This window comes from Callithrix jacchus, chromosome 6, assembly GCF_049354715.1.
Source record: "Callithrix jacchus isolate 240 chromosome 6, calJac240_pri, whole genome shotgun sequence".
NCBI classification, from domain to species: domain Eukaryota; kingdom Metazoa; phylum Chordata; class Mammalia; order Primates; family Cebidae; genus Callithrix; species Callithrix jacchus.
This window is the reverse complement of record NC_133507.1, coordinates 17,232,719-17,250,969: the sequence shown is the minus strand read 5'-3', so window position 1 is coordinate 17,250,969 and position 18,251 is coordinate 17,232,719. Positions and strand designations below refer to the sequence as shown.

Below are 18,251 nucleotides of genomic sequence, written 5' to 3'. Positions count from 1 at the left end.
CATCTCAGGATTCTGTTAAAATGCAGATTCTGATCCAGTAGGTTTTGGGTGGACACTGAGATGCTGCTTTTCTGACAGACTGGAGATGCTGCTGTCAGTCTGAGATCCAAACCTTAAGTAGCCAGGGGTGAAAAGACTGGTGCTTGAGAAACTACCATGGGGACCAATGAAGGAAGAGAAGCCAACAGAAAGGGAGCAGTAAGGTAGAAAAGTGATGAGGATGGCACAGTATTCTAAGTGTCATGGGGGGTATGGGATGGTCAAGGTGCCACATTTTGTGAAATGATCAAGGACTGGAGAAAATCTAGTCATGAGGTAACCACTGGTGACCTTCAAGAGGTTAGTTTTTGCCAAAGGATTAGAACCTGCATTATGGGAATGTAAGCATGAATGGGCTGCAAAACAGTGGAGGTTAGGGTTGGAGTTAGGTTATGTACATTGTGGATACCCAAGGAACTAAGCAAATGGGATGAAAACAAATGGCATGGTAAAGTGGAGGACACTGCTCCGTCATTTACTAGGTAAGAGACTGAGAGTGTGGGCCCATACTCAGAGGTAGAGAAAATCATGTACAGACTTCTGTGCAAAAGGGAATATAACAGGAAAGGCAGAAGAGGTCGAAAAGACAGGAAATAATGGAAGACAGAATTATTATCTCCAATAATGGAGATAATATTGAAGGTGTCAGTTAAAAGGTTATGGAAACAGGCCAGGCGCAGTGGCTCACACCTGTAATCCCAGCACTTTGGGAGGCCGAAGTGGGTGGATCACGAGGTCAAGAGATCGAGACCATCCTGGTCAACATGGTGAAACCCTATCTCTACTAAAATTACAAAAAATTAGCCGGGACTGGTGGTGCATGCCCGTAATCCCAGCTACTCAGGAGGCTGAGGCAGGAGAATTGCCTGAACCCAGGAGGCAGCGGTTGCAGTGAGCCAAGATTGCGCCATTACACTCCAGCCTGGGTAACAAGAGTGAAACTCCGTCTAAAAAAAAAAAAAAAAAGGTTATGGGAACAAAATATATTTTTCTCCAATATAGAAAGAAAGGCAGATAATTGGGCACTGGTCAGGATGGTACAGTAAGCTCATGCTTTAGTTTCGTCCTCTGCTCAAAATATGTAGCAGTGACAAAAAAAAAAAAAAAATCAAACAATGTAGCTGGGCCCAAAACAAGATAAATAATTTGTGGACCGGAAATGTACAGAAATAAAAAGTAACGCACAGAGTTACATTCATTGTTACGCTAGGCTCCAAGTCTAGCATCAGTCAGGGCAGGGGTTTAGCTCTGGAGGGTATCTGTAGAATGGTATGTGCTCTACATTGTCCTAGGATCAGAGTTAGACTCACTGCTTCAAGTCTTGGGGTGGGGATAGTGAAGAAAAGAGTCTGAAAAGATAATTTGGCTAACCCCTGTCTGGGAGTACAACTGATAGGAATCTGTGAGCAAGGAAGTGGGAGAGAGAGGATACGGGTGCAGCTTTGAGACCATGAGCTGAATTAAGCCACTCAACTAGCTGAAGACTGTTGTACTCTATCCTCAGTATTACCCTTTAGGAGGACTCCAAGTCATCATTATAAGATTTTGTTTATAATTAAAGTCCCAAGAAGCAAGATGGAGGTAGAAACAACTTAGACAATACGGGTGAGAAGAAAAGAAAAAAGGAGAAAAACCCAGAAAAACCCTTTTAACTCAAAATGAATTACAATAAGAAAACATGAAACAAGGCTGGGCATGGTGGCTCACACCTGTAATCTCACCACTTTGGGAGGCTGAGGTGGGCACATCACTTGAGGTCAGGAGATACAGGCCATTCTGGCCAACATGGCAAAACCCCGTCTCTACTAAAAATACAAAAATTAGCCAGGTGTGGTGGCACATGCCTGTAATCGCAGCTACTTAAGTGGCTGAGGCACGAGAATTGCTTGGACCCAGGAGGTGAAGGTTGCAGTGAGCTGAGATTGCACCACTGTGCTACAGCCTGGGTGAAAGAGTCAGACCCTGTCAAAAAAAAAAAAAAAATATATATCTATATATATATATGAAACATATGAAAAAAATCTAATGATAAGCATGCTTGTTATTATGATTTTTATTCAATAATATTCTGGTAATGCTAGCCACTGCAATAAGACAAAAGAAATAAAAGAATTGGAAAGACAGATTATCCTTCTTATTAAGCTGATCACCCTACATAGAACATCAGAGGGTCTTTATAAAATAAACGTTACAACGAATTAGGAAGTCCAGCAAAATTGTTAATATAAGATCAATAAGCAAAAATCAGTGTCTCTCCTAAACACCATTAGATCACTTAATATAAAACAAATCACATTTATAGTGGCAAAAATGAAATAAAACCAAGAAATATGAAGTAAAAAAGCATAAACAAAGGATATGCAAGAAGCTATGGAAAAATACAAAATGTTATGAAGAGTATAAAGAAGTACTGAGTAAATGGAGCATATACCTTCTTCATGGATGGGAGAAACTATAAAAACAACTGTTGATTTTCTCCCAAATCTAGAAATTGAATACAATTTTTATGAAGTTTCCAGCAGAGCTTTTGAAAGCTCTTGCCTGATAATCTTATCCTACAATTTATGTGCAGGAATGAATGACCAAGAATAGCCAAAGTGGCTTTGAAAAAGAAGATAAAGATTGAAGAGATGTGCCCTAATAGACAAAAATACTTATTTTAATGTAACATTAGACTGTTATTTTAATGTTACTTAAAGGTACTTATTTTAATAGTGAAAACACTGTCTTCAGTGAAAGCAAATAGGCTAATGTATAATAATTGTTTTTTAACATTCAGAAAACTTATGTGTGGATATATGTAGACAGATAAATAGAGACAGAGAAAGGCCGGGCGCGGTGGCTCATGCCTGTAATCCCAGCACTTTGGGAGGCTGAGGCGGGTGGATCATGAGGTCAAGAGATCGAGACCATCCTGGTCAACATGGTGAAACCCCGTCTCTACTAAAAATACAAAAAATTAGCTGGGCATGGTGGCACATGCCTGTAATCCCAGCTACTCAGGAGGCTGAGGCAGGAGAATTGCCTGAACCCAGGAGGCGGAGATTGCGGTGAGCCAAGATCATGCCATTGCACTCCAGCCTGGGTAACAAGAGTGAAACTCCATCTCAGAAAAAAAAAAAAAAAAAAAAGTAGAGACAGAGAGAGAGGGAAGGAGGGAGGGAGGAGACAGATGTGTGGATATGGGTACTATTTTTTGTGCATGTCATTGTGCATCTCCGTATGAAAGGGAGAAACTAGGCCAGACGTGGTGGCTCACACCTGTAATCCCGACACTGGAGGCCAAGGTGGGTGGATCATGAGGTCAAGAGATGGAGACCATTCTGGCAAACATGGAAAAACTCTATCTCTACTAAAAATACAAAAATTAGCTGGGCGTGGTGGCATGAGCCTGTAGTCCTAGATTCTCAGGAGGCTCAAGCAGAAGAATCATGTGAACGGAGGAAGCAGAGGTTGCAGTGAGCCGAGATCATGCCACTCTACTCCAGCCTGGGTGACAGAGCAAGACTCTGTCTCAGAAAAAAGAAAAAAAAAGTGAGAAACTGTTAAATAAAACCCCATAAGGAAAAATAAAGTGATGTTTTTATCTCATACCAGTCACAAAATAAATTATAAATTCTCGGTGAAATTTTAAAGTAGAACTTTTTATTTTAAATCAGCTTTTTATTTTAAAATCACTTTAGACATACAGAAAAGTTGTGCTGTGGTACAGAGCATTCCCTTATATCTCTCATCCCATTTTCCCCATGTAATCATCCATGATGCATTTGTCAGAAGTAAGAAACGAGTGTAGGGACATTATTCTTAATTAAATTCAATACTATACTCTGATTTCTTCAGTTTCCCCTAACTGTCCTTTCTCCATTCCTGGACCCCATCCAGAACACCACTTTATATTTACTTATCACGTCTCCTTAGCCTCCTTTGATCTCTGACAGTTTCTTAGACTTTCCTTGTCCTTGATTACCTTGACGGTCAGGTTTTATGTGGAATGTCTCTCAATTTTGGCTGTCAGTTGGGGTTTTGGGAAGGAAGACCACAGAGGTGAAAGCCATTCTCATCAGGTCATATAAAGAGTGCATGCTTATTGTATGACTTAATACTGATGGTGCTAACCCTCATTACCTGGGTGAGATTGTGTTTGTTAGGTTTGTCCGCTGTGAAACTACATTCTCCCTCTTTCCGTATACTTTGGAAGTAAACCAGTAACAGCACATACTCAAGGGGTGGGGGGAAGTGAAGCTCTACCTCCTTGGGTGAGGAGTCTCTACATAAATTATCTGTAATTCTTCTGTAAGGGAGATTTATTAAACAGAGTACTTTTAAAGGAAAAGGTAATATCCTGACTTTGAGGAGGAAAATACCTCTTAATGCACAGATATAAGTAACATAAAGAGAAAGGTGAATATGTTAATTAAAAAATGTTCATGAGTACCGTATACAAAGCTAAAAGACAAATAGTAGATTGAGAAAACATAATTTTGATGCATATATATGTAACCAAGAATTTGCCCACAGAATAAATAAACTCCCCCAAATAAAGAAGAGTAACAACTACATATACACACACACACACACACACACACAGCAAGAGAGAGGGAAAAAGACACACACACACAAATGAGGAAAGGATACAAATAGTCAGTTGACAGTTTCTCAACAGGGGAACCCTTAACATGGTGTACAACCTCACTAATAATCAGGAAAATGAATCTTAAAACTCAAGGAGATAACATCTACTGCCCATTAGTTTGTTAGAAAAAATATCAGATATAGGAAGATGGAGTAGGAAGTTCATCCATGTAGTGATTATAGAAATATGAATTGGTATGACTTTGGGTAAACATTTAGCAATAGAATGATTTTAAGGATTTAATTACCCTAAATTATAGGGATATCCTCCAAAGATGTGCTTCTCAAATGTTTTTGTGCATAGAAATCACCTGAGGAGCTTGTTAAGACACAGATGTTGATTCAGTGGAGTCTGAGCATCTTTGTTTTTACCCAGCTTTCAGCCGATGCTGTTTGTTCACTCGCCTGCACTTTGAGTGAGAAAGCTCTAGAGTAGAGGTCAGCAAACTACCGCTCATTGGCCAAGGGCCAAATATGGCTCTTGCTATTTTTACAAATGAAATTTTACTGGAACATGCTCATTTGTTTATGTGTTGTGTATGGGTGCCTTCAGACTACACTGGTAGAGTTCAGTGGTAGCAGCAGAGACTGCATGGTTTGCAAAGCCTAAAATATTTTCTATCTATCTGGTCCTTTATAGGGTAAGTTTGCCAACTCCTGCTCTGGAACAAATCTCCCACATGTGCATAAAGAGATGTGTGTAATAATTTTGATTGCAACTTTTTTTGGAATAATGAAAGGATAGAAACAAGTGTCAGTTGGCAGAATAGGCAAATAATTTGTAGTATATTCACACAATGGACTTCGTTAGCTAAAATTAATGAACGGGAGCTACGTGTATCAACATGGATAAATCTAGAATCGTTTTTTAAAAGCTTAAACTTACACAGAACAAAACTATAATTTAGTTATGGATATATGCATAGGCAGCAAAATTATTGCAAGATTCCTGAAAAGGATAATCAGCTATTTCAGAGCAGTGGTTGCTTCTAGTGATGGGGAAGAGGAGAAACAGGGTTATATATGCACTCACATGGATTCTCAGCCATTGCAGTGATGGATTTTTTTTGTTTAGAAATTTGAGAAGATATCAACATGCTATAAATTGATAATGCTGGAGGTAGGCACAGAGTTTCTATATTCTGATATTTTTGATGTTTCAAACATTTGAAAAGAGTCAAGATTCAGGAAACAATATGCTAAATATGAAGACAGATATTTTGAAGTGCAAGGAAGGCAATGAAGGTAGATTATTAATACCGAGGTTCTCTCCACTCTCAGTTAAGCAAGAAAAGAAGGTGCTCAGCTATTGCAAATTGTTCCTTATATAGTGAATTCGAGGATGCTTAAAAAAAAACAAACCTTTTTCCATATGACTACTACTACTCCATGGCTCATGAAGCATTTTGATTCTAAGAGGTTACTTCACCCATGTTATGGAGCAGGGAAGGACTTTCACTTTCTCTGGGGACTAACATTTCACTTCTTTAAGCCAAGATCAGCTTATCATTGGAATAGTCTTAGTGAGGCCAAGTGGGGGTGGCCCCCCAGCACACCTCCCCCTGATTTTGAATTAGAGTCTTGAAATACCCATTAGGGACAAGCTGTGAGAGCCTTCAAATTCCTTCAAGAAGGAGCCTTTTGCTTTTTTCTGAGAATCTCAGTGGTCCATGCCCCTTTATCTGACTCAGGCACGGATGTCCTCCCCCCATGACTTCCTGTGGGCATGACGCCATGAGCTAAATTGTAGTTGGGGTACATTCAGCCTCAGCCCCCTCCCTCTGAGCATCTGCACACAGCTGGAACCAGACTTGGCAACCCTGGCAAGCAGGCCAGGGCAATGTCATTATTCATTTTCCCAGCAGTAGTGAGATGACTTTATAGGAAGAGGTGCTCCATGCTGAAGTTTGGGGGTCTCAGTTCAACACTCTTAGCTACACAGTATACAACAGGGACATTTGGGTTCCAAGTACTTTTCAATATTGTATAGAACCCTTTGAAATGTGTTTGTTATTATAGGAATATAGGAACACTTTGGTTCCAATCATTCCTCCATGAAATATTTATAAATCCTGCTTATTGGCATTCAACAACCTTTTGTCGTGTGCCTTATACGTGTCAGGCAATGTGGAAGACATGGCCAGTGGGTGATATGAATGTCGTCCGTCTTCTATCCCAGCAGCAGGTTTTTCCAGCATTGTGCTTCTGCATGGTGTCTTGCTGGGACCCTGATTTCTGAACACACTTGCTTCCGTTACCCATATCATTCCCATACCCATGCAGGAATTCTCAGACATTCCACACAATATTCTCCCATCCAAGTACTAACCAGGCCCGACCCTGCTTAGCTTCCGAGATCAGACGGGGTTGGGTGTGTTCAGGGTGGTATGGCCATAGACGACTATATTCTAATCATCCATCTCTCCATACACATTAGTACCTCATGTGCATGTGGTTATTTTTCATCTTCTCTAGGCTGGACTCTCAGAAATAATGTCAAAATGAAGGAGTCAATGACCAGACAGAATTTCTGAGCTGTCTCCTCTTTCTGAGATAGGTTTGTCCCTCTGCTGTAGGTTTCCAGCCACTTCTTTATCATTGTTAACCATGACCAGAAGGACCGTAAGTTTGGTATTAGAGGGGCAGTCAACAGGGCTTGCAGAGATGGCATTTCCTGGTCTTTGACACACAGCCTATAACGTAGTAAAAGGAACATAATGTTTATTGTAATGTTTAAATCTCAAGTGCAAAGACAAGCTGTGCAGGTACTGTAAGTAAGCGCGTGAGTGGAGGATAATAGGAATTGGTGGGGAATATGGCAAGCTGGAGAACATACACCCACACACCTTGTATAAATTGAGTGGCTACCACAGTGGGTTATCACTGTACAGAAATTCTGGCCCAGGATTGCCAGAGTTCTTGGATTTTCAAGGGAAGCTAGAAATGGGAATATTTTAAATGTGAAATTTCTCAAGTTTTAAATGCTGGCAACTAAGCAACAGATTTTTTAAAATAACCCATTTGTGCAAATAAATAAATAAAAGGCATATCGTAAGGCCATATATGGCCTGTGGGTTAGGTTTGCAATCTCAGGATAATAAAAGAAAAGATCTGAGAGTTTCAGGCAGCCTAGTCTGAGGCCAGCAAGCATAGGCATTTGGGGCTCACACACCTGGGCCAGTGCCACCATCCTTTTATTGAATCCGATGGCACGTGAAGAAAGAACTTAGACTCAAAAAAGCAATAGCTATACCCAAGGAAAAGATTCAGAACAAAGCAATCATAACCACAGCCCAGGCGTCATTAGATTCCTTGATGACCACTTTCCCATGACCTTAGAAGGGCCGCCACACAGGCAGGAAGAGAAGCAAGAGACATGTGTCTATGAGAAGCCTTTCTTCACCATGACTCACTCTTTTCTGCCTACACTTGTTCACACAGTGGCTTGGGGTGGGTGCCTGGGAACGATGTTTGGCTTACCAGGGCTATTCCCAGATATTCCACACCCTTGGTTACGGTATGACTCTGTTCTAGTTATCCATCTCTCCATACTCATTACTACCCCATGTTCATGTGGTTATTTTTCATCCTCTTTAGGCTGAACTCCCAGAAATAACATCAAAATGATGGAGTCAAAGACCAGACAAAGGTTGGGGTTCCTTATTTGGAAGGTCCCAGTGCATGCAAAGTGTCCTTGTGAGGATGGGAGGTGAAGCCACCTGAGATAGAATTAAACCAGGGTTGGCCAGAGGAGGGAATGGCAGGGTATGGTGCTGCTTGCCTTCTTAACTAAGGAAGCTGTTAATGAGGTAAGAAAGCCCTACTCTCTGTTTAGCACCTGTTTAAGTGGCCAGACTGATAGCCCTGCTTCCCCTGGAGAATGTCCTTACCGTCACTACTTTGACCTCCATTCCATCTTCTTCCTGGATATTGGTTTTCTACAAATGGCATCTACATTGCAAAGTGGTTAGATGCAAGGACTTTGGAGTAATGAAGAGCTGGAATCAAATTTAGACTTTGCTACAACGTGAACTTGGGGCTGTTTTTCCATATTTTAATGGCACAGTTTTCCCCCTTGTAAAGTGGAGTTAATACCATCCACCTTTCTGGGATGTTTAGGGATGAAGAAGTAACTGTAGGTGATGCCTGGCACTGGCACTTCCTTATATAGATCTGTGGATTACAGGGTGACTCGCAGTATGTCTGACAGTAGGATTGACATAGCTGGGTATTGCTTGGGACTCCGTGTTCCATCCCATGCCTACCTGCAATGGGGTTGAAAAACATCTCACCTCTTCTTGCCTCTTGGGGAAAGGTGGGAAGGTTGTGGAAAGTGTGGCGTCCTGACTGGGGTGGGATGCCCTGTCCACTGCATTTCCCTCTGCCTCTGGCTTCCTGTTAATCCACCACCCAGGACCTCAGCACCACCACTCCTGTGTATTCCAGCCCACACTAGGGTATAAAATGTTTTTTTTCCAAAGCCAATGCTATGTCAGTTCTAAAAGTTATTGTGACATAGCAATTTGAATATGATAAACTAATACATTTGAAGGGGGGATGTTTGAAAATAATTCTATAGAACTCCATTTGGTATTGGGCCTATTATCTAAACCATAACTTAAACTGCTTTATGCAGTTAGGTAATAGTCTCATGTCAGATAACAACAGGGAGAAGCGGAGACAGAAGGAAAAGTCTTTGAGAATCCACAGTCAGGTGGAAAGAGTATGGGCAGAAGATTCAGGGAATACCTTCTCCCTGGAGGGTGCTGGGCTGGTAGCTCCAGAATCCCAAGGCCAGAGCACAGGAGTGAAACCCCAGCAAGGGAGAGAGAATTAGAATCTGCAAGAACCTCAGATGAACAGGTTTGAATGTCTTTTCATGTGGCAAAACCATAGGAATTGGTCTTTCTTTGTTGCAGTGAGTATAAAGCACTCACCTTTAGAGATTTAAGCAGCTTGTGGCTCAATAGGATTGGCTCCAAAACCTCTCATCCAGTCCTATGGATGCTCAGTGCTCCTTCTCCCCTAAGCTCCATTTATAATGGTCCCTCCCTTTCCCAAAAAGATGTCAGAGCTTCCGACTTGCCTCTTAGGAAAAGTATTCTTAGAAGATTCCTGAAGACCCAGCTCCCAGCTCTGTTCTGAATTACAGAGAGCCTACAGGTAGCTTTGTGCTGAATGTTTGGGGGAAAGCTGTTGACAGAGGAAAAGGTTAGATGTAAGGGGTCTATGGGCCCCTGGTGGCAAAGGCACTGATTTGCCCCTCTTCAGCCTTTTCTTCACCCATTTACCCCTTTCCCAGTGTCCACTGTGGTTCTGGTCTTTCCTGCCCTTCCCCCAGTAAATGCCTTTTTCTTTCTGCTCAGGGTTGTTCTGAGACAGAGGGGGAGGAATGGAGGATTTTGGAGCAGTGCCTCTTATGCTATCAGGCTTCAGCTTTTAGAATCTTGGAAAGACTCCACCTGGGAAAGAGTTCCAGAGAAAACAAACTTCAGATCCCAGCTCATATGGGAAAGGGTTCATGTTCACGAAGGCAGCTTCAGGGACCTTGGCAGAGACTTAGGCAGGCTTGGCCCTGGTCTTTAATGGATCCGACATGGATCTTTCCAGGGCCCATGAATGCTGCATGGTCTCCGAAGGAGATTTCCCTCTCAGAAGCTACAATGATATCTCTTTATGGGAGCTGTAGTCTTCAGGTCTCTAATGAGCCAACAACTTTTGTCGTTCCAATGGTTTATGCCCCAACAATGGCAAGGAAGAGTTTAAGGAACCAAACACCACCACCTCCTCTCATCTGATCATCCCCCGCCTTGTCATGTTGCTTTCCTCTTGAAAATCAGCTGAATTTCTTGATGGGATATTAGGAGCCAGAAAGCGGGTCTTGGGTCCAGGATTATCTCCTAAGTCAGAAGAAATATCTTTCCAGGCCCGGGAATGACACCCTGAATGGCAATGATGGGCACAATTTTGAGGCATTCTGGTCTAAGAAGGAAAATGGGGGGCAAGTATGTTAGGAAAAGTACAGGACAGAGTTCATGGTGATGGTGAATCTATCTTCTCTGACTCTAACTTGTGCCATTTCTGTAATACCAGTGTGAGATTCTTAGGATCTATATTTTATGCATAAAATAAACCAGCTGCCCCAACAGGCACAGGAGTGTGGATACAGGAGCCGAGAACGCCTGGATTTCTGTTTCTGGCATTGTGCACTTAAGAAAAATACTTTCCCATGTTTTTTTGCACTTGGGGTTTAATACTGACCATTAATTCCCCCATGTCTGCCTCTTCTGCCAGGGGTCTTTTCAAACATAGACAATCATGGGATATTAAACTTGAAGGACAATAGAGATCATCTAGTCCCATCAACTCACTATATATATGAGGAACCTGAGGTCCAGAGTGGGGAAGTGTCTTACCCAAGGTCACATGGTGAGTTACCTCCTTTGACATCTTTGTGTGAAGTAAAGACCCCTCCCCTAATCGATTTTAGTTCTTACAACCTTAAGACTTATCAAACCTCCATGTATTTCATGGACTGAGGTATGACTAGGTGCCCAGTATGGGATTTGGTACTAAAAAAAAAATCCCTAGGTTAAAGGAGTATCTTCCAGGGGAGGAAGCCTCCTAGAGCCCAGGTAAGGGCTATGGGAGAAGCAAGAGAGGACTATGGCTTGGAAAGAAACAGTGCTGTCACAAACTTTCTCAGCAGGCTGCCTAGACTGATGGCCTGTCTTCCCTTTTCCATCAGACCCAAGAGAACTTTTGTCTGGGGTCAGTGCAGAGATGTTGTCTCAGAAACGTTTCACCTTGAAAGTGAGCCTCCCTCCAAACATGACATCATAGACAAGAAAGGAGTCCTCTGTCTTCACAAATCTGACCCCACCTCCTGTTGTGTCCATAACATGTCCTGGGCGGGAGGAGAGGAAAATCTCAATGCAATCAAATTTTGTTTCAAGCTTTTCCCATGATATTCCCAATGTCCAGAGGCTGCTTATGACCTCTACATTCCTGAGCATAGCTTCCATAAAATGATAGGCTTACTCTGTGTACATATCTGCACACGCATCCACATCCACATGCAAATGCACACACATGCACACACACACATGCACACACATGCAAACACATCTACATGCACACACACATCCACATGCAGATGCATACAAATGCACAAACACATGTAAACATACAAATACATGCAAACATACATGTGTACACATGCAAACACAAACATACACATGAAAACGCGCACACACACACACTCTTTAAGACACTTTTTAAATCTGTAGTTGGTTGAGCAACATCTCTGGAGGTTTTGTCAGGAACGTTCACTTTCAGGACCGCCTAACTCAGTCCATGGGTGTATGGCCAGAAAGGAAATGAGCTGTCTTGGAAGTCCTTGCTCGAGGCAGCATGTGGCCTGGGGGCCACGAGTGTTACTCCTTCAGGGTATTTTGTTCCCCTGTAAGACTTGAAAAGATGGCAAGGCTCAGAGATCAGCCATCATTCCCTAAACCTTCCACAGACCTGTGGCGTGAGCCAAAAAGGTCAATGAGAAGGAGCTTGTAGACTTAGGAGTATAGCAACCCCACCTCCTGGTGTCGTCAAAAGTGGTCTATGTAATTTTAGCTCCTAGAATTAGAAATGCCCCCTTGGTATCCCTAAAGAATATCAGTTCTGGGGAAGCACAGTCTTCTCCTCCCATCTCTTAGCCCTTTAGCGACCCGACCATCCGTACCCCTTCTCCCACACACCCCTCAGCTCACCATCAGGGGCTCCTCCTTTCAGAAAGATGCTTGTAGACTAAAGCCCACTTAGATGAGACCTCTCCTCCTCAATCCAAGGCCAAGCCCCCCAAGGTTTTGCTCCCTTCCCTTCCTCGGTTCAGTGGAGGCTGCAGCAAAATGGAGTGTTTCCAGTTTCTCTGACCATGCTGGGTTTTAAGTTAATCCCCTCCTCCTATCCTTCCCTTTTGCTGACAGTTCTTACCCTTTCCAGCTCCCTCTCTGTTTCCCCTCCTAGTTTCAATCTTCTTTGGGGGTTTTGGTTTTTACTTTATTTTGCCTTTTTCTGTTTTTTTTTTCTTTTTGTTTTTTATAGGTTTCAGAGAAATTATGTTGAATCCAATAAGCCTTCCCGGACATTCCAAGCCTCTTAACCATGGCATCTATGTTGAGGATGTCAATGTTTATTTCAGCAAAGGACGTCATGGCTTTTAAAAACTCCTTTTAAGCCTCCTTGTTTTGATGTCACCTTGGTAGGCTGGGCCCTCTGAGAGGTTGGAAGCTCTAGGCGTTGTTCTCTTTGGATCCAGGGATGCTAAGTAGAAACTGCATGAGCCACCAGTGCCCCGGCACCCTTTACCACCACCAAGATGGGTGTTTTCCCCCATCCACCACCGGCAGGGTTGCCCCTTCCCTCCAATCATCACTGTGCTCCTTTTTTTCTGGCCTATGAGGCAGCTCCTGCCACCTTCTTTAGAGCCAATAAAGATAATTAAACCCCTGTGCACCAGGAGCATCTTTTAAACACACTAGCCATTCTCTTGGTTTATAAAAACAACCTAACCATCACAAGAAAGCCTGATGAAGTCCGGCCATGCTCCAGCCTCGCTTTCCCTGCTTGCAAGCGTGGGGTCTCCCTGGCTCTCCCGGGATACCACGCTGTCCTCTTAGTGACCTCGTCGCCCTGCAACCTCCAGTGGGGAAGAGTCACAGAGAGCACCTAAGCAGAGGCGGAGACGGCGCGGTAAGAGGAGGGGGAGCCAGGCTCAAGTATTGGCACCAAGTTAGGTCTCAGAGGAAAGAATGGAAACCAATCACTTTACATTTTTATTTTTATTTTCGGTGGAAAAATCATCCTTTTTTGGGACACACTTGCCCCCTACTTCCTCTTCTCTCTGGAACGGCTCACAATGAGTGCGATATTAGAAAACTCCTTGCAGAGGAGAGTTTCTCCAGGCTCTTCCTGGACCCTTAGATCTGCAGTTCCGACAAGCTTTGGCTGCAGGAGGGTTTTGCCCATGAACTGGCCATCCTACTAGGACCACAAGGGACCAAGGGAATCAGGGACCAAGGCCCTTCCTGCCAGCCCATGATCCCGGGATTGGCTCTCTTCCCCTACTTCCACTTATTCTTGACTCTGAGAACTTTTGGAACCCAATGGAATCAGCATTTCAAGGTCAAGATGAACTGAAGGGGAAGAGAAGTAAAACTTGGCCTCCTCCAGCCCCTCTCATGGCACCCGTGGAAGTGTCCTCCTGTTCTCTGGTCAATATGTGTGTTTACTTTGCTTGCTTCGACTCATGCCTTACTCCATGGCCACCCTCTCCCAAAGAGGGGGCTAGCTTACCCCATTTTCAACTTGATCCACTGAGGAGAGGGAAGGGGGTGACTTTCCATTCTTCAGTAGGAAAGGCACGTTTGTAGGGCCTGAATCTTCCCCATATTTGCTGACACGCTGGTGGAGAAGACTTCTGGCTCCCCAGCCCATGGGGCCTCCATTGTGTGAAGTCAGCATAGGCTGCCCACCTAATGGTGGAGAGCATGAAACTGGGAGCATCCTGTGGGGGACTTTTGGGGGAAAAAGTGCTTGCTTTAACCCACCGTTGTTTTGGGGTGGTGTTGCTCACAAATAGAGAATAGAGTCTACGCCTTTGGCAAATTTATTTGGGAGTTGAGATTCCCACATAAGGGTTTTACTTCTTGGGTCCTGTGGATGGTGGTTCTTCATGTCAGGATCCCAGCTTGATTCTGCAGATGCCGCCATGGGGTTTAGAAACATGAGGCTTTCCGAGTTCTTGCCCAGTATCTGGGGTGGCCTCCAGAGTATCACCTGCGAGTTCAGGTTCTCTCCAGGGCTCCAGGTGTGTGTTTATCTCGCCCCCTCCAGCTCTCCTCATCCTGCTCCCCATTGTTCCATGTCAGGCTGTTCCCCATGATGCCCTGCTGATGCTTTGGGTCCAGGGCCTCCTCCCAAGTGTGGCTTTAAGGAGTAAGCTTGAGGATGATGTTTTTTAATTATTGTAAATCATTACCTCATTTCCAGCCTCCCAGGCTCCATCCATTCCAGCATCTTTTATTCTGCCATTTTCCTCATCTTGTGCTATGACAATGGGGCATTGTGTTTCCACAGAGACTTATAGGAGTGTTCAGTGTATAGTTTCTTAATAAACACTTTATTTTCTAATGAAATGACTGAATCAGACCTCTTATTTGGAAATTTTGCAAAAAACGTTACAAATACAGAAATTCCAGGTTATCCGCATTTTTTCCTGTTACTATTTTTAAAAAGTTTTTAAGTTAAGTTCTATGTTTACAAAGGTATTCACAATCTGTTCCATTGGTTGCTTTCATTGAGAGTCTTCCAGATAGGTCAGGCTCATACAGCAAAGTGCTTTTTCATCTTATTGAGAAAGAATTAGAGGTTCAGAGAGGTTGAATGGTTACCCAGGGTCACACAGTGTGAGAGGTGAAAGCAAGGCTCAAACCTGACTTCTACAGACACTACTTGGGCCACTAAGACCCTCACATGCTTGGTAGCTGGGTAAAGTTCTGTTGTCTGAGCAGCGAAGGCTCACAGAAATCTTCTCTCCAGAGCTGATATGTAAGGGTGCCTGGGAGTGGAGTTGGGGATCCTTTATCTTTGGTGCACGAGCAAAGCCAATGGGGCTTTCCCGAGGATGGAGTAGTTTTATATGTTCCCTGTGGATATTGGGAAAGTGGCCTTGTCCAAAAAAGGATGGGGCTTTGGGCTTACAGGTCAACACGCTTGTCACTCAGAGACATGCCCCTTTTCATACACACACACGCCCACGCACACACATGTGAGCCAAACTCTCATGGCAAATTTCATATGGGCTGCCAGGAGAGAGAGGCCAAGGAGTAAAATGTTTAGATGAACTGACACAGCCGTGCACCCTTGGACCCTGGCGCTGCCACAGCGAGAAGAGTTGAAATGCTTCCTGTAACTTGCCCTCTTCGTTTTAGGTGGGAGGACACTGCAAGGCTCTGTATGCAGGAGAGATGGAGCAAGAATGGAAGATTCTTGCTGGGAATCGGGCTGAGAAATGGTTCCTGGGTGGAACCGAATGCTTCACTAGGCCCCAGTAATTCTTGTTGGAGCTCAGTCTCTGAGGAAGCAGAGGTGAGGCAAGTAAAGCAACACAGAATGGCTCATGTTCTAGTCTGGCAGGAAGCTGATCAGACTAGGTTGGTGCTTTCCTATGTACCCTCACTCACTTTATCTTTTATTTAAGTCTAGTTTGGCTCAAGACTCCCTTATGATAAATGGAAGTTCCTGCTCTCTAAAGTGGCCTGGGTGAGGGGCGGACCAAGCTCTACATTTTCCCCTTCTCAAGGGTTCCAGGGAGAAAGACTTGGAACAGGAATGCCCAAAGGGTTGGGACTGTCCTTGGGACCATGAGGAGATGTGCTAGTTCAAGGGAGAACTTTCATTTTTAATATAGGAGGGATTTGAGCATTGTTTTGTTCTGATGCTTGGAGCTTGTTGGTGTTTGGGGGAAGAGACAAAGGGTAAAAATGGCCCCTGAGAATATGGGAGGGAAAAGTATCCACAGCTCAGGCAGAAAGGATAGCACTGGCCTCATGGAGGGAGTGCTCTTCCCATATAGCAGGAGGCAAGAAGAAGAAAGGATTCAGAATGTCTTTTTGAGGCTATAGAGCAAGAAAGTGAGGGAGTCCTTGTCTGGTGGCTTCCATTTTATCTATAAAGAATGAGGCAAGGTCTTGTGCCATGAGTGAAAAGATCCTAGCAGAGTGAAAGGTCTGAACTGCCAGGGAAAGAGACTATGAAGACCATCGGATGCTATGGAAACGTTGCTTGGCAGAACGAGAAACCAACCGAAGTTTCTGCTAGTCTAGGTCTCTGCTTTCCATGTTTTCCTGCTAGATGTTGAAGTCTCATGGCATTTACCCCAGTGTTGGTGACACTAGAGTACTCAGAGCTGGCATAGGGCAGATGTGGAGAGCTGAAATTGGCCCAGAAAGATGCTGGTTTGGACTGGCTTCAGTTTAGAGTGGCTCAGGGAACCAGCCAGTCCTGTAGCTCCCAACCTCCTGCATTTGAATGTCACCAACAGGATTTCACGGTAACTTTCTCAGACCTTAAGCTTACATTTATTTGGGTCCTGCAGGATCGCACAGGTTCACAGCTGGCTCAGTTCATGAACCCATGGTGCTTGCCAGGTGCTCTCTGGATCTTCATTCCAGAGGGGTGGTTGACAGGTGCTGAAGCTTAGAGAATGAGAAACTCAACTGTATGCATAAGATCTTGTGGAACAAGGTGAGATTCGATGTCACACATTCCAGGAACATGCACTGGAGAGGCTGGAGTCTTAGTAGCATTATATGACCAGGTCCTGGAACTGGTTGCCAGGCTCCTGCCTGACCTCAGAATGCTTTTGGCCACTCTGCTGACCCCCAGGAGCACATCTTCAGCTCCTGGAAGGCTACAGTCCTGGAGGTGCTCCACAATCATAGCTCACCCCAACCCCACTTCACTCCTAAGATAGCTGGACGCCACCCCTGACTTCCTTCTGGAACCCCTGGAACAGGATGATTTTAAAGACTAGAACATCTGCAATGTCCTTTCCTCTCTTATTGTAATTTGGGGTACATGAAAGCATGGCTGGGCTTAGATCTAAGATTAATCACCTGTCTTACAGTTGGTGAGATTCCCACGCAATGATGACCGCTTTGATATTGGGGAGGACTTGTTGGATGAGAGCAACCTGATCCTTAGGATAGCAGGTGAGGCTGCCCAGGTCTGCGCAAGGGTGAGCAGCTTCAGACAGGAAGGTGGTAGAAAAAGGGCCTTGTCTGACTACCCACTGCCACTTAACCTTTCGTGAACCCACCTCAAAGACTTCCTGATATGTCCAAGCTCAGCCATGCAGTGCTCACCCAAAAAAGACCAAACACTAAGCAGGCTCAATTTGGAAGTCAAGAAGCTGGCCTCTAGCCACCTCTGTCTTTTCTTTTGTGTGGGAATCCCTTTCTGAAGCCAAGCTCCCAGCAGCCACATCCTCACCTCCACCTCCCCAGCCACAGGTGTGACCGCAGCACAGCATTGGGCTGTGACATATCCCTTGGCTCGTCCCAGTTCCCTCAGGTCAAGCCCAGGCATGAGCAAAGGATCAAGCATCTCAGATACAATGGTGAGGTGGCAAGGGAGGGTTGCCTGCCACGGGAAAGCTCAGGAGCGGGCAGATCAATGCAGGACGACTTCATTGTTGTGTAGCTTTCTGCATGGAGCCAGACATGGATTAGGCAAAGAGCTGGAGCCTTTTTTCCTTCAGGGTTTACTGACTCCTGTGCTCTGGCTAGACTCGCACATTGCTGCCAGCGTGACTCTGAAAGCAAGAGCAAAATGAAGGTGGCAGGGAGGGAGAGATGGAAGGGGAGGGAGAGGGTGATGCTGGCTGCTCGGAGTCTTCCCTGGGAAGGGCCCAGGGAAAACTCTTAAGCATGACAGTGGAGGTGGGAGGAGGGTGGAGAACAATGGGGAGTCTGGCTTCCATCTGGACTGTCCGGCAAGGGCCTGGAGTGCTCCTCCTCCTC

General features: G+C 44.4%; 1 protein-coding gene across 30 annotated transcripts in view; it reads left to right on the top strand.

Moving 5' to 3' along the window:
* The window catches only part of NTRK3 (neurotrophic receptor tyrosine kinase 3), a 397,061-nt gene that overhangs the window by 264,001 nt on the left and 114,809 nt on the right, over window positions 1-18,251 (top strand). For 3 of the 30 annotated variants that reach the window (XM_035306509.3, XM_035306508.3, XM_078376021.1), the window contains 2 exons: window positions 10,966-11,100; window positions 12,772-14,864. The exons of 26 other annotated variants lie outside the window; for them this stretch is intronic. In XM_035306509.3, the coding sequence (XP_035162400.1) occupies window positions 10,966-11,100; window positions 12,772-12,890 (254 nt within the window). In that variant the 3' untranslated portion in view covers window positions 12,891-14,864. Of the gene's footprint in view, window positions 1-10,965; window positions 11,101-12,771; window positions 14,865-18,251 lie in introns of those variants that run through there. One more of the 30 variants, XM_078376022.1, reaches the window with a different exon arrangement.